Source organism: Sebastes umbrosus, chromosome 2 (assembly GCF_015220745.1).
Source record: "Sebastes umbrosus isolate fSebUmb1 chromosome 2, fSebUmb1.pri, whole genome shotgun sequence".
In the NCBI taxonomy this organism is placed as follows: Eukaryota; Metazoa; Chordata; class Actinopteri; order Perciformes; family Sebastidae; genus Sebastes; species Sebastes umbrosus.
Window position 1 is genome coordinate 31,662,841 of NC_051270.1, and position 22,903 is coordinate 31,685,743.

At 40.4% G+C, this 22,903-nt stretch overlaps 2 protein-coding genes across 4 annotated transcripts; one reads left to right on the top strand and one right to left on the bottom strand.

Moving 5' to 3' along the window:
• Positions 1–1,577: 1,577 nt before the first annotated feature.
• On the bottom strand, positions 1,578–18,683 carry slc30a4 (solute carrier family 30 member 4). Of its 2 annotated transcripts, none has more exons than XM_037748593.1 (8): positions 18,559–18,683; positions 16,096–16,597; positions 12,915–13,061; positions 7,760–7,913; positions 7,215–7,437; positions 5,973–6,078; positions 5,746–5,880; positions 1,578–2,820 (listed from the first exon to the last, which is right to left on the bottom strand). In XM_037748593.1, exons 2-8 carry the CDS (start codon positions 16,490–16,492, stop codon positions 2,666–2,668), a joined length of 1,317 nt encoding a protein of 438 aa, XP_037604521.1. In that variant the 5' UTR covers positions 16,493–16,597; positions 18,559–18,683; the 3' UTR covers positions 1,578–2,665. The 2 variants fall into 2 exon arrangements, with proteins under 2 accessions (XP_037604521.1, XP_037604514.1); XM_037748586.1 differs by lacking the exon at positions 18,559–18,683 and adding an exon at positions 17,227–17,412.
• Positions 18,277–22,620, top strand: bloc1s6 (biogenesis of lysosomal organelles complex-1, subunit 6, pallidin). Of its 2 annotated transcripts, XM_037748616.1 has the most exons (7): positions 18,277–18,433; positions 18,623–18,723; positions 19,905–20,055; positions 21,589–21,676; positions 21,771–21,857; positions 21,986–22,114; positions 22,282–22,620. In XM_037748616.1, the coding sequence occupies exons 2-6, from the start codon at positions 18,660–18,662 to the stop codon at positions 22,103–22,105; spliced, it is 510 nt and encodes a 169-aa protein (XP_037604544.1). In that variant the 5' UTR covers positions 18,277–18,433; positions 18,623–18,659; the 3' UTR covers positions 22,106–22,114; positions 22,282–22,620. The 2 variants fall into 2 exon arrangements, with proteins under 2 accessions (XP_037604544.1, XP_037604535.1); XM_037748607.1 differs by having other exon boundaries at positions 21,986–22,620.
• Positions 22,621–22,903: the final 283 nt, after the last annotated feature.

The following is a 22,903-nucleotide window of genomic DNA, read 5'->3' on the forward strand; positions in this document are numbered from 1 at the left end:
GGTCCTCTAAGGTTAGGCAGGGAAGTCAGGTGGATGCTGTAAACTGTTGGCTCTGCTGCAGTACAAACAGAGGAGTTGCCTGCATTTGGTTGCCTGGAAACTGACACACCCAGTTAACTCATGTTGATTTGTCATGTACAGTTTGAATATTAACCTTCTTTGTGTGAAAAGTTGATGTTTTAATGTTTCAAATATGGTGAATACGCTCCATTATTCTATTATACTTAGCTGTTAGTTGTTTTTTGCCAATTTAACACAAGACTGCTCAGCTTTGCCATTGGTATCAGCTAATGGGGATCCTTTTTAAAGAAATATATCTATTTATACACAGTATACTGTATATCTTTATTAATTTAAAAAGGATCCAACCTGTCTGACCTCCCGTGTGCCACCATAGGACGCTTCATGTTACCTTTACCTAAAACCAATGCTTTAAAGTAAACTGTAATGTATAGGGTGATGTCAAACTGGAAAAAACTCCCACTACAGTTAACTGAAATTACCAGTAGGGTCAGTTTAAAAAAGAAATTAAGAACAGCAATTATTAAGAAAGAAATCAGTTTAGGCTACATATGATATGATTATATTTGTGGTGCCAAATTAGGTAATGCTCAAATGTCCACTAGTAATATTGTGCAGTCATATACAGTATACTTCTATTCTACTACTGTATATCTGTATATATTATTTGACTGAATAATTTACTGTTGATGTGACATCATGAATGTGACAGATCTATTTACTTTGTCTTGGTTTTATTTATTTCAGTTTTGTTGATATTTTGGATTGTGAAGAATGTTTGAATATATTGTCCTGTCTTTTTATGTGGACCCCAGGGACAATAGTTGTTATTACGGTAACAACTAATGGGGATCCTAAATAAATTAAATATTTAATTAACCAATTCTTCAATTTTCAGCCATCTATGTCTGTATTTGTTTTTCAATATTCATACTGTAGAGTAAATACATTTTTGTCCACAAGGAAGGCTTTGTTCGCCCCCAAACTTGCACCCAATAATGCAGGAAAACCTGCAAAATGTGTGGTTTATTCTGCTGTTCAGCCCATGTGTGCACCATCATTTAAGGGGTTAAATAGAGTGCAATGCAAACTGTATGTATGCATGTTATCTTATCAAAATGATCAGGTCATGAAAGAATTACTCAGTCATTGTAGAAATACACCATCTAGTGTTGAAAAGTAACACCAACATATCCAGCACACTAAAGCAGTAGTTCCCAACCTATTTTCCTTGAAGCCCCCCCTACTCGTATCTAAGAAAAGCTGAGCCACTGCACAGTAGTATGCAGTCAGCAACATCTCAATAATCATCTCAAATTCTGTGTTCACAAGATTTCATTTGTTTTTTTATTCACATTAATATTAACAAGTACTCATTTGATTGGAATTTGAAACAAACGTGTGGCCGAAGAACGGTCAAACATCTGCACCAGTTACTGATTCAGTGGGAAATAAGCAGCTTTCAGTTGGACTGTGAACATAAGTGGATAATTGTGCAGAATAAAAGTTTCCTAACATGAAGTTGTCCAGAAAAACAAAATACAGAGAGACACACAAAAGATTAAATACTTTATTATAAACAAAAACAGTGATCCAGTTCCTGATTTCTCTCGATGAAAGGTTTATCATAAAACCCCCCACAGCCTCTCAACACCTGACAGAGATAATACTATTAACACCGTTATTGGCACATTTCAACTCACACCTCCCTCCCTGAAGAACACAGCAACTCTGAAATACTGAAGATTTCACAAACCTGTCTGCATTATCATACTGTAAGTTAATGATATGGAAAGAAGCTGAGTATAGAGTGTTAGGCTGAAACCATACTGACGTTGGTCCGACCACAGTAACATTTCGCCTTTTTCAAAGTCAGCCACACTTTGATTGTCAGTTGCGCGCTCCCCACAATTAATTAAGAGACATGCTAGAATAAAATGTTAAGTGTGTTTTAAGTGTTGTTCAGTACAGGCTGCTTTAAGAATACCTACAATTGTTGTCTTTTAAAGACATCTGCCTTACAACAGACTTTGGCAGAAGAATATTAATGATTAAGTGCATTTGATGAGATGTAATGTCTACTAAAGGGACACAGTAAGGTGTTTTTGCCTCCCTTATGCCAGTGATGAGGAGGACAGCTCATATGCACCGTATATGCATATTTTCATTTGCTGACATCCGCAGTAAAATAATAAAATCCTAGAATACAGTCCTCCTACACCTAGTAACAAAAAGTAAAATTTGCACCTGATGACAAAACATCATTTGTGATAAATCAAAGTGTAAAATACAAAAAAAAGTTAAAGGTTGGAATAGGCTTGAATGGTGAATTAAGAGCAAGTTTTTCATTCTTCTCGGTTGAGACTTCAAGCATTCAAACTCCACTCCGAAAGCTTTGCAAGCGTCAGAGCATAAGGTCCATGGAGGCTGTCGTGATCCTTTAGTTAGAAATGTGCATCTCCTTGTTGTTCCACCGACTGTCTTTTGGCACCGGTCTTTTATGCATTTACATACCATGTCCTGCTCGGTCACTGAGCTGTGACAGGCAACGGTGCGACATCCAGGCTCTCTGTGTGCTGTACTCTCTGCCGTCTGGCTCCATGAACCACACTGTGGAGGTCACCGTAAGCAGGAGTCTCTCTCTTTAGTCGCTAACCTGCTGGCAGTGTGTACAATTGCGTACCGGCCTCAGCCGGTGTGTCTGCACCTGCACTGTGCACCTGGTGAGGCCGTAGGTGTGAAGCATCAGGTGGCGGGCCTTCGCCTGGACGTCCTCCCAGTTGCTCGCACTAGAGGGCGCTGCGAACACAAAAATGCAGTTTAAATGAAAGAACTTACAGTGTGTCCCAAGTATGTCCACAGCAGACATTTTGACATGTCAGAGCAGGAAAAACCCAAGTGTATTTAATCAAATTTTCCGGTTTCAGGGCACTGGCTTCCTGGAATGGTTTACTGGGACACTTTACTGGAACTGAGCCATCGTTGATGTCGTTAGTTACATCTGTACTTTCCTGCTATCAAAATGTCTGCTTGGAAAAAAAGTGTATTCCCTTCTACATACTAATTCTATATGTATGTAATAATTGTCTTACTATATTGTTGTTTTACAGTTAGTATACAAAAAGAAATCAACATACTTAATCATTCTATACTAACAGGAAATGACACGATACAAGCACCGACAATAGTGTTTGTGTGTGACTGTTTATCGCTCCTGTGGAACAGGCAGCACCTTGTACAGTAGCCTCTGCCACCAGTGTATGAATGTGTGTGTGTGTGTGTGTGTGTGAATGCTGGCTACAGTTGTAAAGCGATTTGAGTGGTGCCAAGACTAGAAAAGCGCAATATAAATGCAGTCCAGTTAGCATTTAAATACACAAAACCTGCTTAGATTTTAGAATGAGATTGGGACATGATCCAATCCCACTCATGAGACATGATTCGGGGTCTTTAAAGGGGAACACCACCTACATTAAGAATTCCAATATGTTATTTCCATGGCCTCGGAAAATTCAAGCAATATGTGTGAACATAAACTCCTAGCTCCTCTCTCTCAAAACCAGAAACCAGAGAATTAAGTCTCAAACTTGTGATGTCATAGGGTATAAAGTCTGGAGCTGCTCCATAGACAATGAATGGGAGACTGATTTTTTGGACCCACAGAATGTTTTTATACCCAAATGAGCTTTATTCTATTGTGGTGTTCTCAGCTGTGAAACAGAAAATGTTCCCATATACTCAGAACATCTATAGCATCTCTCCCAATTCATTGTCTATGGAGCAGCTTCACACTTTATACGCTATGACATCACAAGTTTGAGTTTTAGCACTCTAGTTTTTGGATTTGGGAGAGAGTTGTTCATGTTTACTAATATTTTTTGGACTGTCTTAGACCATAGCGTGAAAATGGGTGTAGTTCCCCTTTAAGTATTTTGTTTCACATCTCTAATCCCACAAGTGAAGTCAAAATTAGATACTTATGTACTTTGTGTGACTCTGACTTCAAATCTACAGCACCAGTCAGAAAGAGAAGTCACAGCAGCAGGTTCGATTGACATGTCTTCATCTGTAGGTCTAAACTGCTGCTGATATTACTTTTGTTTCCTATAGGTGACCCAAGATGCATAACCAAACAGCTCCCTGTTGTGAAAAATCTGGAGCCTGCCAAACATGAATATGAGTAAGCTGTAGACCATTTCCATGAGGGGCCTCACATCTTAATACAGAAGCAAATACCAAGGAGCAACATGTGCTACACTACATTTCTACAATGTCTTCAGTATTTTTGCATTTGTGAAACAACAGCTTGAATTCAAACTGGATCAAAATGATGAATGATTGACTTTTTTTCTCATTAACACATACAGTGATCATAAAATCACTCTTCTTTTTTACATGAACATGGATACTGCAAGGATAAAGGGTGAGAGCCAAGGGAAGAACTGGCACTCAAGTTTCTTGAGAGACAAAAAACAAAAACTTTGGTCTGATGAAATGAAAACTGAAGTCCTGAGCCTTTCTGCAACATTTGGCAGAAACACGTCTCAGTACCTCATCCATCGAACATCATCCCTACCGTGAAGCCTGATGGACGCAGCATCACCCAAACAAAGATCGAAGCCAAACACAAGCAAATACCAAAGCAGACCTCGCTACAGAGGGATAAAGACCTTAGACAAATATTTAACATGCTGCCAAATCAACCCTGGAAAATCAAAGTGGTCAAGCCAAAAGCTGCTAAACCAGAACACTGACATGTATTCCTCCGAGAATCTGTGGAAAGACTTGAAGGTAGACGTTCCTGGACGAAACTCTTTATCTAACGTGACTGATTTTGAGAAAATCTTAAAACAAATGACACGCCAAAACCAGACAGAAACATATCCAGCAAGACTTCAAGCTGTAATCACTGTCTGTGGTATTTATTATAACACGTGTTGACCTGGTTGTTGAATATTCATTTAAATCTGCATTAAATTTTCAGTAAATATGCAATTCACTTTTTAGAGCTGAAGTTACAACTTCGACATTTTGAGGATTTGCTGCTTTTCTTTGTCTTATATGATAGCAAACTGAACATTTTTGTGTTTTGGACTGTTGTTCAGACAAAACAAACTATTTGATGACGTCAATTTGGGCTTTAGTGATTTGTGATGTACATTTTTCTCTATTGTTCACTAATTTGATTATATCTGAATAAAATAATGTGAAATTGTCATAATTAGCATATGAATTATTGAGTTATGGCCAAAAATGTGTTTGACGTATTTGTTAAAGTGACTTTGACCTTTGACCACCAAAATCTCAGCAGTTCTTCCTTGAGTCCGAGTGGACGTTTGTGCCAAATTTGAGGAAATTCCCTCAAGGTGTTCCTGAGATATCACAGTCACGAGAACGGCTGTCGCCGGTGCGGACGCTTGAAAACACCACAAATGTTCAATGTTCTGAAGCCCATTTATATGCTCATCTACTTAAACCTTAATGGGATTGCAAAACCTACAATTAAGAAATTTGTCATGTAGAATAAATAAGTCATCATAAATCAAATAAATCATTTAACATCTTTTTTCTGTGTGAAAACTAAGAAAGTAAATGTAAATATGGGCAACTATTGCTACTGTGTCTGAATAATAAATTTGATAATTCACACAATATTACTGTAAACATATTCCTTTACATTCCCCTTTGCCTTATTGGGTGTAATGATGTTGTGTAGCTACTCACTGAGCTGCAGATGCACTAGTGCTGCAGTCTTGTCAGCTGTGAGCGCCCAAACATTCAGCTCATCCACTGATTGGACGTCCTCCAGCTTCAGGAGGTCCTCTCTGATTCTCCGGGTGTCCAGATGTCTGGGAACACCTGACACAGCAGGATAGAAACAACACCTTAATGCATCCACACCACTCTAAATACTCAATAATCTGACTCTGGGACTAGAACCAAAGACTTACCCTCCAGCACGATGACGGATGTGTCTCGTATGATGCGGAATGTGGTGACGAGAACCAGAATGGAGAAGATGTAGGTACAGATGGGGTCTGCCAACTTAAACTCCGGCTGTGGAGTCAGAGTTACATCAACATAATTAGTTACTATGATGAATGCATGTATTTGTTGAGCGCCAAACGCATGCTTAGCTATCCCAATAGTTATTCCAAATTAAAGTGTTGAACTTAAAACTAGGAACCACCAATTACAGCCAACAGTTACACAGAAATACATCACTGGAAAAAGAATAACTACATGGTACAAAAACACTAGTTTCTACTAGAGTTTCAGAGTCAGACATGGATGACATCCAGCTCAACCAACACGTGCATTGACCTTGTTACTGAGCATGTACTGTATATATATACACAACTAAATGGTTCACCCTGTGCTCTGGGATGATATTCAACATGATTTTCAATCAACTTCTAAAAAAATGTCACGCACAATACAGCCGCAAATCTTTTCCATATTCATAGAAAGAAAATCAAACTAGTCTACTGAAAGAAACGTTAAATTATATTAGATGAAGGATATTTCAAGGTTTCCTAAACAAAGGTTCTGGTGCTTTCACAAGCTTTAGTCCGTTTGGTTTGTCTGAATCAGAGTGAAATTGAATTGAATTGGTTCGTTTTCTATTCAGTCTGGTTCGTTTCACAGTGCAACTAAAGCCGACCAAATAAAAAAAAAAATTAGCTGAGGGGTGTGTACAAAGGAGCAAAATTTGTTTTTTTTTGTATCGAGAGCTGCCACTTCTATGCAGGGAATTGTGGTGTGTTTTCACTTTGACTCGGCACTGATCTACTGTGTGCTTGAATTCCTTCTCCAGTTTATCTCGAATGACTTTATAAACGTCACTATTTTTATGGACTTTATTTAGCATATTGGGTAAGTTCTCTTTGGCCCAGATGTCAAGCAAACATCAGGTCAGTCCTCTCCCACTCATGTTAACCTCTCATTTACCTGTGTCCGTCTCAACAAATGACCACACAGGCAGCCTGTATTTTGGTTCACTTGGAAACAGTTCTAAGACTACCTCTTACAAACGGTCTCTGACCGATTGTTTCGGTCCGCACCAGAGTATGACTACTGCGTTCACAACGAACCGCACCAGAGTTTGATTAAAACGGACTGAGTGGTGACTTGTGAAAGCGCCGTTAATTGTTAACATTCATGACAAACCATTCTTGAAAACGGCAGGGTACCTTGAAGCGGACAATGTAGGCAGCTATGAGCACCCCGACACTCTGGACGAGGTCTCCCAAAGCGTGGATGAAGGCAGCTCTTACAGCCAGGCTGCCGTGCTGCTGACCCGACCCAGCTGACTGTGAACCTGAGGCTGCAGAGCCGTGAGAATGACCATGGCCGTGAGAGTGACCATGTCCGTGTGAGTGGAGGTGGCCACCTTGGTTTAACAAGAAACCCATTCTGTAAGACACAAGAAAACAAAGAAAGAGTTTTTTTATTTTAGGCATAGTATATACTGTATATATTATCCAATCATGGTTTAACTGACAGTCAGTGACTCTTTATTTTTTTCACCAACTGACTACGGTCAAACATTACACACTGAGGATCAGCGACTTAAAGCTATGAAGTGCATTTTAGACAGTACTTTGGACTCAACTGTTACATTACTGCTGACACTCACAGGGACTCACTCAGCAGTGTCACATAACTGCACTTCCATTCTCCTTTTGTAAAAGCCTTTCTGTAAACAAAACATTTACTTATATACATATTGACTTACATGAGGTTGACAGCCACTCCCACAGCTGCGGTGATGAGCATGATATCTCCATCTATGTCGAACTCTTGGTGCACCGTCCTCTGAACCGCCTCATAGAGCAGAACGGCCGTCAGAATGTAGATGAGCACCACACTGAGGACCGCCGATACCACCTCTAGGAAATCAGGAAATCACAATCAGTTGTAGATACAACGCATATTCTTGACAATAAAAAACAGGGAACAAAGAGAAATATCTAATTTATAATGTACCTAAATACCTAAGGATGAACAATACTAGTTAGCTTTACAGTACGGGGCAACAACTGCTTACAAGTATCTACTGGTGTCAGAAACAATACCAAAATAATGCCAAATATATTGGTGTTAATTCAGATTCAGACAACTTTATTGATCCCAAGAAGGGCAATTCAATTCACAGCTTACCCCACAAACACACACAGACAACATCCAGACAACCATCCAAAATGTTATGTCAATCACAGACCAGTAGAAGTGACAAACAGAGGTCGGTGAAGGACAGCAAATGAGTTAATAAAATATAATAAATAGCAATAAAATAGATAAGAGAAAACAAATAGACAATAAATAGACATTGTAACATGATTCACATGTAAGGGAACTGTCCATAAAAGTCTCACATGAAATAACTACTGTCTGAGTTTAATAACCTGATAGCAGAAGGAATAAAAGAGTTGGAGTAACGGTTAGTTCTCCTCACAGGTGCCTGATAACGGCGGCCTGAAGGGATCAATGAGAACTCAGGAAACAGAATATGAAGAGGTTGGCTAATACTATTTTTAGCCTTCTTTAACCACCTGATTCTCCCAGAGGGAACACAAGTCTCTTTGTTGGACTCCAGTGATCTTGGAGCAAACCTTAACAATGCTATACAGGCTGTTTTCGTCCTTGATGGTTAAGCCGCTGAACCAACAAATAAAAGAAAAGGTCAGAAGACTTTCGATAAAAGAACAATAAAAGTTAGTTAAGATCCTCTCGCTGACATTAAAAGAGTTCAGCTTCCTCATTAAATAGATTCTCTGTTGACCTCGTTTGATAATAGACTCTGTATTAATATGAAACTTAAGTTTACAATCAAACACAGTTCCAAGATATTCATAGGACTCCACAATCTGAACATCTTCGCCGTGTATGACACTAGCTTTGTTGTCAGTCTTGTGTCTGAAGTCACTGATCATTTCTTTTGTTTTGGAAACATTAAGGTCAAGATGATTATCATCACACCTTTTATCAAACTCAGGTAATGCTGGACCATGATCAGACTCTGAGCCTTGAAGTAGAGATAACAGGACAGTGTCATCAGAAAACTTGACAAGAAGCTTGTTCTCCTGAGAAGACCTGCAGCCGTTGGTGTACATGATAAATAGGAGGGGAGACAACACACAACCCTGAAGGGAACCTGTGTTTGATTTGGACATGTTGGACATTTGTGTCCATTCACGAAAACCTGCTTGACCCTCACAGTAGGAAAATTTAAAATCAGCATGAGAAGCTGGTCTGGGAGATTAAAATGAGAGGCAAGTCTCTCAATCAGGATGTGAGGCTGCATTTTGTTAAAAGCAGAGGAAAAGTCTGCAAATAAAAGTCTTGCATGAGCTCCAGGTTTCTCTAGATGCTTATACACAGTGTCCAGTATAAAAAGTTTAGCGTCCTTCACACATTTGTCTGGCTGATAAGCAAATTGCAGGGGATTAAGTTTTCCATTTATAGAAGACACAATAATATCCTTTAAAATCTTCACTACAAGTGAAGTAAACGCCACAGGTCTGAACTCACTGTGTTCTTTGGGGTTTTTTGATTTCGGAATAGGTATGATGGTTGACGTCTTTCAGATTGTAGGAATTTGGCCTAGATCAGCACAAGTTTGGAACAGTCTGGTGAAAACCCCGCTGAGCTGGTCGGCACAGTGATGCAGAGTACGCCCACAGATGGCGTCGGGACCAGCAGCTTTCCTAAGCTTAACCTTCTTAAATAATGCTGTGACACATTCCTGAGATATCACAATTTCAATTAGAGGTTCGAGGGATTTTCTGCATAAAGATTCATTTTCAGTGAAGTCAGACCTTTTCAAAGCGAGAGAAGAAGGAGTTGAAAGTGTTGGGCAAATCAGAGTTATCCACTCCATCTACACTAATGGATTTTTTGGTCTCAGTGTATTGGTTTATGGAGGCCATATTCTTGATACCTTGCCAGGCTACTCTAAGGTCTCCACTGCTATATTGTGCTTCAATTTTTCCTTAAATTTATGTTTGGCCTTCCTTATTTCATTTCGTACTGCTCGAGAAACTGCCTTTTTCTCTGGGAGATTACCAGTCCAATAGGTCAGTTTCTTTTTGTTGATAACTGATATAAGCTCCTTTGTTAGCCAAGGTTTGTTATTTGGATAAATAACAACGCTTTTAGTTGGGACAGTGGAGTCTACACAGAATGTGATGTACGATGAAACAGTGTCACAAACATCATTAATATTATCACCACATGCATTATCCAAGCCTCAAGCAATATGGAAATGCATTTCAGTCTCTATACTACATGCTGTTTCTGATCAAATATATTTTGTTTTAATGGCTCCAACAGGGATCCAGTTTGGACGCTGTCCTGTTCTCCATTTATATAAATGATGCTGTCATTTGTTGAACATTTTTGTTATATCTGTTGAAATTCTCATTACATCCCGACAGCAATCAATAAATCAAATGCTCTGACAAAAAAAAGAAAAGAATCCGGTATCTCTGGCTGTCGCAGGACGGTAATAAACTCGTTCAATCATTTCATTTGGCCCGAATGAAATGATTAGACGTAGATGCCTGTCTACCTGCCAGCCTGAGAGCACTTTGCCCTCATTGCGCGTCACCGAAGTCTTCCACGAGCTGCTAGCTTCACAGCTGTGAGTACCAACAACAGTCATGTTCGTTGTTTACGTTCATAATGACAATTTTGAGGGAGTGGCTTTGGAGGGAGGTCTGGAGCGACGGACTGTCGGTGTTGCTGACTTGGCGACTTTCTCTCTAGATTTTTAGATTTTGGGACTTTTGGAGCTAGTTAGCAGCTAGTGCTGCTAACTAATCTCATTGGAAAAGAGTTGGCAAAATTGGGATGGGTTTTTTGATTGGATCATTTTTTTAAATCTAGTGCACTCTTGCTGGTTTCTCAAAATCATGGACCCTGCATTTAAGTGGACAATACTGTTTTATAATCCACTGAGAAATTACTCCACTTTAAAAACACTGAAAGATACCCTTATTAATCTCAATTTAGTTCTTGATGATTAATAGAAATATAATATAGATTAAAATAACTTACAAAGCACATCTCCACTCTGACTGGGTTTAATATTGAGAGGATCACAGAATACAAATGTCTTAGGATATAGCATCATTATAATTATATTACTTTTTTTTAGATATATCGTAGATAACTTACAACCCTCTACATACGTATACACAGCACGCACACATATGTACAGACGAGGTATAACAACAATAAAAAAGTAAAATATCAGAATGATATAAATAAATGGGGGTATTCAAATAAAATCTAAAAAAAATCCCTAGTACATGTTCATATACAATATAAACTGGATCAAAATAAAATGTGACACAATTATCAAGTTCCAGTGTACTTTCGTGACCTTTACTGGCATCATACATTTAAATAGAGCATCACATAGAAAACCCTGCTGGTAAACCACAACAGAAGCTGTGCACCAGCTTCCCTCTGGCATGTAGAAAGAGGCAGTTAACTGCTCACTTCCTGTATTATAGAGATGGTGCCTCCACTCTGAGGCCTCTAGATTATATTCACCATTTTGTCCTTACGATCATGACAGGAGTATTTTATATATATATATTTTTACCTTTATTTATTCAGGGGGAGGTTCACTGAGAGCAATGCTCTCTTTTTCAGACACACCCTGATCACATTTACACAGTTACACATTCACACCTGGAAGCTGCACAGTACAACCACAGTCTAATCTGCTGGCAACTGTTGGGGTTAAGTGCCTTGCTCAAGGGCACCTCAGTGGTGGTAATGAGGCTTTTTCACTTTCCCCACCCAGATTTATCCTGCCGGTCCGGGGGATTGAACCGGCAACCTGCCGGTCCCAAGCTCGCTTCTCTAACCTTTAGGCCACCACTGCCCTAAAAAACATATTTATGGTTGGCAGCAGCGCAGGTATTTATTTACAAAGCCCTTGTTGGACAGCTGCCATCTCATAACTTTTGCTGCTCTGGCTCCTTCTTAACAGCATGATCTAGCACTGTTTTACTGTTTGCTGTTACTGTTTACTGTGCAGCAGCGTCATAAAATAATCTGCCATGTCATCTAAAAATTAAATCACGTGTACCTTTCTGTATCTTCTAGACTATTCAATAACTGTCCTGTACCCGGATATGACTGCTTAAAGTGAGGATGTACCTTGTTTGTTGTCTATTACTCTGTTGTTTTATTAATGATTATGTCTGATCCAGTTATTTAGTTTTTTCACTATAACTGTTAACCAACCTACTTTGTGTAAATAAGGGTTAATTACATGAAACCAGTTTAGTTTTGCTGTCAATTGTGTGACAGTCTTACAGGGAAGCTTTGAAGTATCCAACTGAAAAATGCTGAACAAAGATGTTTGACAATGTTATGCCAAAATAAATACAGAAATAATCTTACTTTTTTTTCTACATTTGAGTTGAAGTAATTGCTGTTTATCTCCATGAGTGATTGCAGCCATTTGGCAACAGTGTAGTATCCAGTAATAAATCAGGATAGGTAGTAACAAAGCAGTATTTTGTACATCTATATCTGCACTTAACACCACAGTTACACTCTAATAGGTAAACTCCACTAGTGGAAACTAGACACACAATGGTGTTGTGATGAAATGATAAATATTCATATTGGTAACATCCAAAGTGACCTAAATGTATCAGTTATTGGCAGAAATTTCAATAATCTGCATCGCTATTTATAATTAAATCTTTAGTGTCTTATCTGGTAACTGATCTTGCTTGAACACTGCTGAACAAATACTCTCTTTGTTGACTCATCTGCATGAAAACCACCTGTATCTGTTTGTGTAGAGAGAGAAAGGGGAGGTGGAAAGAGGAAGTGCGAAGGTGCTTGTGAGATCAGAAACTTACCGAGGCGATGCAGGCCGAAGGTGAATCTCCTTGTGGGTGGCTTGGTGGAGAGCCAGAGGGCCAGCAGAGAAAACAAAATGCCCACAACGTCTGTCAGCATGTGCACAGCGTCAGTCATTATGGCTAAGCTGTTTGACAAGTAACCACCTGGAAGTCAAAGACAAAGACAACTGAAATAACATCTGCTGAGATCTATCTAAGAGATTTGTGCATGCAGAGATTTTGAGATAAACAACACAAGTTTAGAAGGGTGTAGGCTCCATGCAGATATACACTGACAGTAAAGTACATGGTTAGACTTCCAGCTTTGCTGTGAACCGTCACGTACTCTTTAGAGCCACGGGTACATTTCTTTTTTGATGATTCACTTGGCAGATAATTGAATTTTAAAAACAGCATATGATCTATTCTAATGTGACCATCTGATAAACAAAATGGTGAACTGTCTCAAACACTACCAGCAAAAACATAACAAAGAAGCTGTGTTGCGGTCACCACTTTTCTATTAGGAAACACTGACTCATAAAGAAAACAAAAGCCCTCTATTGAATGTGAAAACAAATTGCTGCAAGGACTGCCAAACAGGAAATGTCTCGCACACATCGACCTAATGGTTTTAAAAATGCTATTTTTTTTTATGTTTGGGCCATGGTTTTCTTTTTGGTATAATCATGTTCAACCAGAAAATGTATGATCCAAAGATTGTCAAAATAACAACAACCCTGTACTGTATTGTGGTGCTTTAAAAAGATAAATCAATAATCTAGGAGATTATTCAGCACAAGCAAGTCAGCAGGACAGGCTTTTTCCTGCAGCAGAGGTTGAAATGATGGTTGGACATATAATCAATCATTGGGGCCTCTGGCTGCTTTCCACCCAGACTGACAGAAACTGCAGCAACTACGGTCTTGATGTAGAGTCGGTATAGGTAGATAGAGGTATGAACAATCCTATAGCCCTGAAACAAATACTTGAAAGCTTACATACAACCTAAAAGACTGAAACTAAAGTCCTGTGAGGGGCTATTTTTTATCTTGTGCACACAAGTTAATTATCTTGTGCATGCATGATTAAAACTTGTTCCCACAAGATAATTAACTTGTGGGAACAAGACGGGACTTTAGTGGCTCCGTGGTACGGTGATGATTCAAATATTGTATTGTATTGTATCTAGGGTTACCCCCTCTTAGTCAACTAATCTGTCCTTTTCCTCTTTGTTGATCAAGATCACTTCAGTTTTAACGATTAGTCATTTGTTATGCTTTTTCATAATGACTGACTTATGTCTAAGAAACTTATGAGCACATCTCTGGTAAACACAACATTTAGAGTGGTGCTTTTGTGTGATTCTTTGAGAAATCAGTTTTGCAGATCTGTCGATTAGATCAACGAATCGATTAGTCGACAAAATCATATGATTGTTAGTTGATTAAGAATTTCTTTGGTTGAGGACAGCCATTGTTGCAATGGATCATATTTTATCATCCTGAGCTCAATTCAGCTAAATTAGAATAAAAATATTTGTGCTTTTCTCTCGATATTTAAGCATGCAGATAGTTTGTGGTTGTACGCCTGGGTTGAGAAATATGTCTCTTTAGATTTCTCCTTAGAATGTGATTTGTGGTGCTCAATAGAGGTGTAAATCACAAGTTTCATCATAATATGATATTATATTGATTCTTTGGACAACGATACGATATTCGCTGATATCACAAAGTCTGCCACGATATGATTTTTATTTGATTCAATTCAGGGGCCTTTGATTGATATGAGACAATATCATATTTAATTTATATTTAACACAATCAGTTATATTTATATAAACTCACAAAAAGCAACTAAATTATGATTTGACATTTTTATGACTGGGCATCGCTTTTAATAAAAGCAATAAAAAAAAATGTGCCACATTTCTCATGTTTAAGTGCAAATGTTTTTTTTTCAGTTAAGAATTTCAAAGTAAAGGCGTTATCTTAAAGATGTTAAAGATGATGATACGTATCGATGATATTGGATCGTTAATCTTTAAACATTAACACTCATTAAAATGCAGCCTGTGTGAAATAGCAACCTCTGCTCCCTTTTTCTAAAGGTTCATGTTTTATGATGTTAGTGGAGGTACTTTGTTTCAGGCAAGGTAGCCCACCTCTGCTGTAAAACAAGGTTGGAAAGCCACTTTACAGGGGGCATTGGAGTTCATTTTGTAAACTTATTGACTGTTGATAAGTGAAAGGAACAATCAATGTCTCTCCCTGTTTGATCATTGTAAGGTATTGGCATTAAAGCTTCAGTGGCAGAATGTTCTGTGCATCATTGGGCAAAAATTCCATAATAACCTTTCAGCATATTGTAATTCATGTGTTCTGGGAGAAAACTAGACTTCTGCACCTCCTCATGGCTCTGTTTTCAGGCTTTAGAAAATCTAGCCCGTGATGGGAGACTTTGACCAATCACAGGTCATTTCAGAGAGAGCGTTCCTATTGAGTGTTCATTCAACGGAGGCAGCTGTCAATCACTCGCGAACTCCGATCAAACGGTCAAACTAGGCAGCGCTGATCAAATATGAATCAATATGTATGAAAAAGTTTACTCTGGCTGGTGGGCGGTGCTTGGTCTTTCCTCAACTGATCTCCACATGGCTGCCGGGTCACAAACTTTCTCATTTTACAGCTAAACAGTACACTACAAGATGTTTCTGAAAACATTTGAGGTGAGAAATAAGCATCACAGTAACAGAATATTGATTCATATTTGATCAGCGCTGCCTAGTTTGACTGTTTGATCAGAGTTTGCGAGTGATTGACAGCTGCTCAGAGACGGCAGGCTCCAGCTCGGCTCTGATTGGTTGTTTTCCTCCGGTCTGTGAAATCTTGCAGATGCCATTAAGAGCACCAGAGGACACCAGAGCCCACTATTTTTTTTTTCAGATTACCTGTCTCATGCACTACTGTCAGGATATTGTGACCGTTTTATAAAAATAACTTTATTAATCATATTTGCTCCATTTCTACCCACTGCTGCTTTAAGAACAGCCTTGCCCAGACAAACACATCTTGAAAGCCTTACAGCCTTCAGTTTGTTTCCCACATCTCTGTGACAGGTTGGTCAAGTTTCTTGTCAGGACAAGTCACAGACTGATAAAACAATACTGTATAGTGAGTTTCACTCTGCACATTCTTACCTACAATCTCAGCTGTCATGAAAAAGAAATACAGCAAAGCTGCAAAGACCAGCCTCTTCATCACCCTCTTGTGCTTGATCTTCTCCCTCTTCTTGGTGCAGCTGTCACAGGGGTCCATGTTCAACCCCGGGCTGCCCAGGCTGGAAGAGGAGTCGAGCAGCGAGTCATCATCATCCGCCACCACCAGCGTGTTCACGGCCACCCCGTTGGACGGAGCTCCGGCAGAGTAGTCGGACATCTCCCCGGAGACCACCACCTTCAGCTTGTTGAACTTGGGCGTCTCATCGTCCGCCAGCTCGTCAGCGAAGTCGAGGGGGGCCGTGTCGCTCAGGTCCCAGTCGCTCCTCTCCCTCCTGAAGGCGGACCGCACCTTGCTCAAGAAGTTCCCACCTGCCATCTTTAATACTGAGGTGTATCAAGGTGAGCTCTGTCTGTAGGTTACTGTCCTCCCAGGTCACATGTTTGTAGGTTGAACTCTTGCATTTCTACTCCATCTCAGCACCTGGAGAAGACAAAGAAAGTGACACCAGAAAGCATCATTTCACGTCAGTACAGGTTCAGGTTCAGGTGACTTTATTTGTACCCCTAGGTAGATTTGTTTTGCAGCAAAAATAGAGGATGACATCCGCATTGACAATAAGGTAGAGCACAGACAAGAGACAGACATACCATAAACATGACAAAGAGTACTCAAAGGCTTACTGGGATCAAGACCCAGCAAAAATAAAAGAAGGCCACAAGAACAATATAAAAAAACACTGAAATATCAGGACAAAAAAAAACACAATAAATGAGAAAAGGGATAAACTTTCCACAAATATGTGCAAAAGCTGCTAGGACTTATTTAAATGAACAATTGCAGCTGGAACAAAGCTGTTCCTGTACAGCTTTGTTCTCAGTACAGCTCAGCATTTTGACTCCAGACCTATTCATGTGGTCAGATGGTGACCTGCTGTGCTACAGAGTCACTCACATTCCTCTCAGAGATGATAAACAGAGTCTGAGGGCTGTTGCCCCGGCTACACAGCAACCAGCTAGCTAGTAACGGTTAGCTCTCGGTCATGTCACTCAGAGACACACAGACAACCCTTTAATGTGGTAATATGTTAAGAAATATAAAGCCTGACTTACCTAATAGATACACGTTACGGTCTTACACACTCAGTTGGTCTTTAAAGTAGAAGCGGTCATGGTAAAACTGGTGTAAACATCAGGGTCGTCACACTCTCTAGCTCCGCACTCCGGAAGTAACACTAGCAAGTTGGGTTTCGCCCGCAGCAGCAATCACGTGATGACGCAGCAGTCACATGTAGTGATGGGAATTCCGGCTCTTTTTAGTGAGCCAGATCATTTGGCTCAGCTCACCAAGAAGAGCCGGCTCTTTCGGCTCCCCAAACAGCTCTTCATTTTACCACTTCTGCCTTTTATAATGGAACAAGAAAAAAAAAACGGCTCTCGGACGGGAGCCGGCTTTTATCGTTCACTTAAAGGGACTGTTTGTAACTTTTTACACGTATAAATCTACCGGGTCGGGATCCCATGCGCGCTCGCATATGCACGCTCGCATGTAGCCGGATTCTCTGCTCCTCTACCTGCCTGCCTGCTTGTCTTCACTCACACACCGCGCGCGTTCTCGCTGTCTCGCTCCACCTCTAGACCTGCATGTGCGCTCACTCCACACTGCAGAAGAGTAAGTTTAGCTCTGAGAATATCTAGGGAATGTGCAGTGGACATTTGTGCAGAAATAACTGCTGCAGCTCCTCCAGACCAACAGAGGTTTCCCATGTCTTGTGAAGTGACGGGGCTCCGCAGCGAGAAACGTTATCGTCTCCGACCTGGTGCTGGTGTCTCCCTGCGGGCGCAGTCGGGAGGCAATAACGTTTCAGCCCCGCTGCTTCAGCCTCCGGGGCTGAAGCACCGGGGCTGAAGCAGGAAAAGCCAACACTAGGATCAGCAGTGATTCATGGAGAGACCTTCATCTGGTCAGCTAACATTACTGCCAAGCAGCTGAAATATAGAGTGATATTGTGGTTTAAGCTGACGTGTGTCGCCTCACTGTTTTGAACGATTCTCGTTCATGTCTATGTAGAGCGAGCAAGCGCGAGCCCGACGCTGACTTTCGTTGACTTAACGGCCACAGGTGTCGCTGTTAACAAGCATTTCTGAAAGTTACAAACAGTCCCTTTAAAAGAGCCGGCTCTTTGAACCGTCTCGTTCGGGACCTACACATCACTAGTCACATGACGCAGCAACAAATACTCAACATCTTCACCGTTGTCTCTGCAGCTTTTTGGAAATAACTCATAAGACCTACATTAATGAATACACAGTGAAACAGGTAAGACGGTGTTGACTGAGGGGAGATGTTTACAGGTAGTGTGGTTCACGCTGTAACACGTTATGAAGCAGTTTAGTGGGCTAGCTGAAAGACTTCCTCATCGATGTTGTGATGCGCTAACTAACGTTCAACTGATCATCTCCATCTGATTGACTCGGTGTTGGTTTCTTGATGCCTCTTTTGTTTCAGGTTATAAAAGCAGTCTGGGTCAGCAGAGTCGTTGCATATGGAGGTAAAGGAGATGGAAGATGAAGGACCTTCGCTCCAGATTGAACCCCCACACAGTGAAGGTGTGTGATTAACCTGCTGTCTGCACCTGTCTACACCTGTCTACACCTGTCTACACCTGTCTGATGACCAGCCTGCATGAACTTTACTATTGATTAGCTGAATGATCCAGCCCCAGTCTGTGCCTTTCAGAGGGCAGCTCATGCATCTTCATTCATTTGTGAGAGACCACTAGGGGGTCCGAGGAAGAGACTATGGGCATCAAGTCCATTTCAATTTTATTTTTGTATAGCCCAAAATCACGAATCACAAATTTGCCTCAGGGGGCTTTACATCTGTACATGAAACGACACCCTCAGTCCTTTACAGTGCGACCCTCTCATTGGATAAGGACCCCCCCCCCCCCCCCAAAAAACAAAATCCCAAAACAAAACAGAGGAGGGATCCCCCTTCCAGGATGGACAGATGTGCAATAGATGTTGTGTACAGAGTAACAACATCAGGAAAATACAACACAGACATGACAAAAATGAATACATATAATGTGAACATATATGAGAAGATGGATCCTGGAGGATGTCAAGCAGCGCAACACAACCTCCTCTCCACGCCAGATAGATATAATCAGAGCAGCACAACCTCCTCTCCACACCAGATAGATAGAGCCAGAGCAACACGACCTCCTCTCCACGCCAGATAGATAGAGCCAGAGCAACACGACCTCCTCTCCACGCCAAATAGATAGAGCCAGAGCAACACGACCTCCTCTCCACGCCAAATAGATAGAGCCAGAGCAACACGACCTCCTCTCCACGCCAGATAGATATAATCAGAGCAGCACAACCTCCTCTCCACACCAGATAGATAGAGCCAGAGCAACACGACCTCCTCTCCACGCCAGATAGATAGAGCCAGAGCAACACAACCTCCTCTCCACGCCAAATAGATAGAGCCAGAGCAACACGACCTCCTCTCCACGCCAGATAGATAGAGCCAGAGCAACACAATTTATATTATTGCATGCTTATTATACTAGCAATGTCCAGTGATTATTTTGGTGAAAGATACATGAAATATGGGATGAACTGCACAATGTCTTCAGTACAGTGACTGACACTAGATCACTGAAAACAATGCAATCTTACAAAACAGTGAAAGGTAGCCTGTCAGATTTCAAAGATCCATCGGACTTGGGTGACACAATACTAAATAGTTTGTACATTTTTTCTTTAATATTTGACAGATCTCCAGCAGGGATCACTGCGTCTGGAAAGCTCAGCCCCTGCAGAGGACGTGTTTGTGGATAAGGAAGCAGTGGACAAACTCACCGAGGGATTACTCTCTCACTACCTACCAGACCTACAGAACTCTAAACGAGCCCTACAAGAGCTCACGTGAGTATTTCCTCGCTTGGTGTTTCACGACATTTGATAGGTATTGCAGATTTCCAAGGGGCTCCTCGCCAAGATGGCAGCGTAAACGTTTCACACAAGCACCACATGTAAAAACACAAATAACAGACTTAAAAAACAAAACAGCAAAACATTACAAAAACACATACAAAGAAATGACAGACTCACATAATCCTTAACCAAGTTTTTAAATTCTTGCATGCTTGTAATGCTGTATAATCTAGTTTAAAATGTCTCTGTAGCTCACAGCAAGATGAGGATCAAGGAGGATCAAGGAATTATATAAAGAAGAAATCATTCAAAATGTTGAGCTAACCGAGGTGCTAAGAGAATCAGACTGAACTTTAAATAGGCTTTGTAACCATGCAAACATGCTTGTAAATTGTCTTTTGATTTGTATGTTAAATATTGAGGACGGTCCCATGAATCCCAGGGTAAAAGAGATTAGAAAGGAAGCAGTGAAGAACTATTTTCTTAAAACAATTCTTCCTTCACAAATTTCTATTAATTGGTGGGTGAAGGATAAGATTATATGTAAAACATCTTTAACAACAAGCTCTCTTTGCCTGCACAGCAGTCCGTTGTGTGATTCACTCGCAAACATATTGACCTACACAGACACAAGTATGCAGTAAACAAATGGTGGCACAGGATGGACTGGGTGGACCAGTTGATTTAATGCTGGTAGTGTCTTCCAGGGAATTTCTTGGCTATGGAAGCATTCACTATCTACATGCTGGCGTCTGGTAGTGCGAGGGGGAAGAATGGACCAGCATGCAGGCATTGATTTTCCAGATACACAAAATGTATTCTGACTGATAACAAAGAGAAGAAACAAAAACCCTTTCATTCGGTTTATCACTTAGGGTCCTGTGCAGATAATTAGTGAGAAAAAAACCTTCACAGTACACAAAACACTGGTCTTCCTCCATTTTCCCAGAGAGTTAAAAACCATAGACTGTATGTAGAAAGTGGACGTAGTCACCGTGACGTCACCCATTCGTTTGTGGACTGCTGTTTTGAAGCCTTGAGTTCGGTATTTTGGCCATCGCCATCTTGGTATTTGCAACCAGAAGTGACACGAGAGGGTGGAGCTAAGTGGAACCGAACGCTGAATAAGACATTTATAATCGACCAAAAAGGTTATAATTCACTTTCATGAACTGAAAACACTCTGTGAAAGGGTTAAAGTTGTAAGACAAAAACAAGGAAAACACCCAGACTGGACAACGCTGTGGTAGCGACCTGTCAATCACAAGGCAGCCCCGCCCTAAAGCATCCCCTGCTTTATGGTCTATTTGACTCTAAATGGGACCATAATTTACTAAATGAACATCATGCTGTATTGAAGAAGACTTGAAACTAGCGATTGAGACAATAAACTCATGTTTACAATGTTTACTGGACACTTCTAAACATCCAGTCTCGCTGAATGTTCAGCATATGTACATTTTTATACCCATTGATTTGGTGAAAGAGTAAACTCGATTTCTTCTTCATTTTTGTCTCAACCAGACAAAATCAGCTGGTATTGTTAGACACGCTGGACCAAGAAGTCACCAAGTTCAGAGACTGTAATGCCTTACTGGACCTCAATTCACTGGTATGTTTGGAATGAATTATAATCTCATTTGTGTTCATTTTGCTCGTGTTTGTTGCCGGCAGGAATGATTTCTAATCCAGTTTGTTGTCTTTAGTTTACAGAGGCGAAGGTTTACCACAATAAACTGGTGAACGTCAGGAAAGAGATGATTATGCTCCACGAAAAAACAACTAAACTAAAGGTATCTCTTAGTACTTTTTAGTTGGCATTAGTATAGTCAAAGATAAGGAGCACAATTTGATGGATGATATGCAAACTAAACAATGCGTACACTGATTAAATGTGTTGACTGTTGTTGTTCTTTGTCAGAAACGAGCTTTGAAGCTGCAGCAGCAGAAGCAGAAGGAGGCGCTGGAGAAGGAGCAGCAACGTGAGAAGGAGCTCGAGAGAGAGAGGCAGCTTGTTGCCAAACCTGCGAAAAGAACTTAGGATCCCCAAGTATGTCTGCTGTATTAATGGATCATACAGGTGATTTTGCATGCCTTAGTCTATTTATTACATATCAACTATATGTTACATTACTGCTGACCATTTTCCAAAGCAAAGGTATTTTATAATTTTTTTTTAAAGATAATTTTTTGAGCATTTTTGCCTTTATTTGACAGAATACATTAGAGAATCAGACGAGATGAGATAAAGATAAGATTTCCAACCAGATCCAGACAGCCATTTTTCCCACTCATTTTGGTATTGTATTAAGGGGGACATATCATGAAAAACTCACTTTTCCAGTGCTTGTGCTCATACATTTGGGTATCTGGAGTATCTACCAACCCACAAACTGTGAAATAGATGTCTAGATCAGAGAACGTGATTCAACAAGCCATTCAGGTTTGGCTCCCCTTCCTATGTCACATGCAGGTGCATTAGAATATATCGCTCACGGCTTGAGAACTAGCTGTGTGATCCAATACCCATACTACCATACTATTTAGTATGAAAGATTCAGTATGTCAAATGCAGTATGCCAAAATGCGACAGGATGTCCTACTACAGCCTGTCGCATTTTACAGTCTGCAAGCCAGCATGCTTTTCTGTCTATTCTGACCCACAAACCTCAACGGATATATGAGCAAGAGGGTTAAAGTACAAGGCGCAATATTATGATAAAGTATTATGTCCCAATTGTATACATACTGCATGCAACAGTACATATTTTTTATGGGCAGCTGCAGTATGTACTAAAAGTAAAAAGAAAAAGTATGCGATTTGGAACGTAGCGTACCT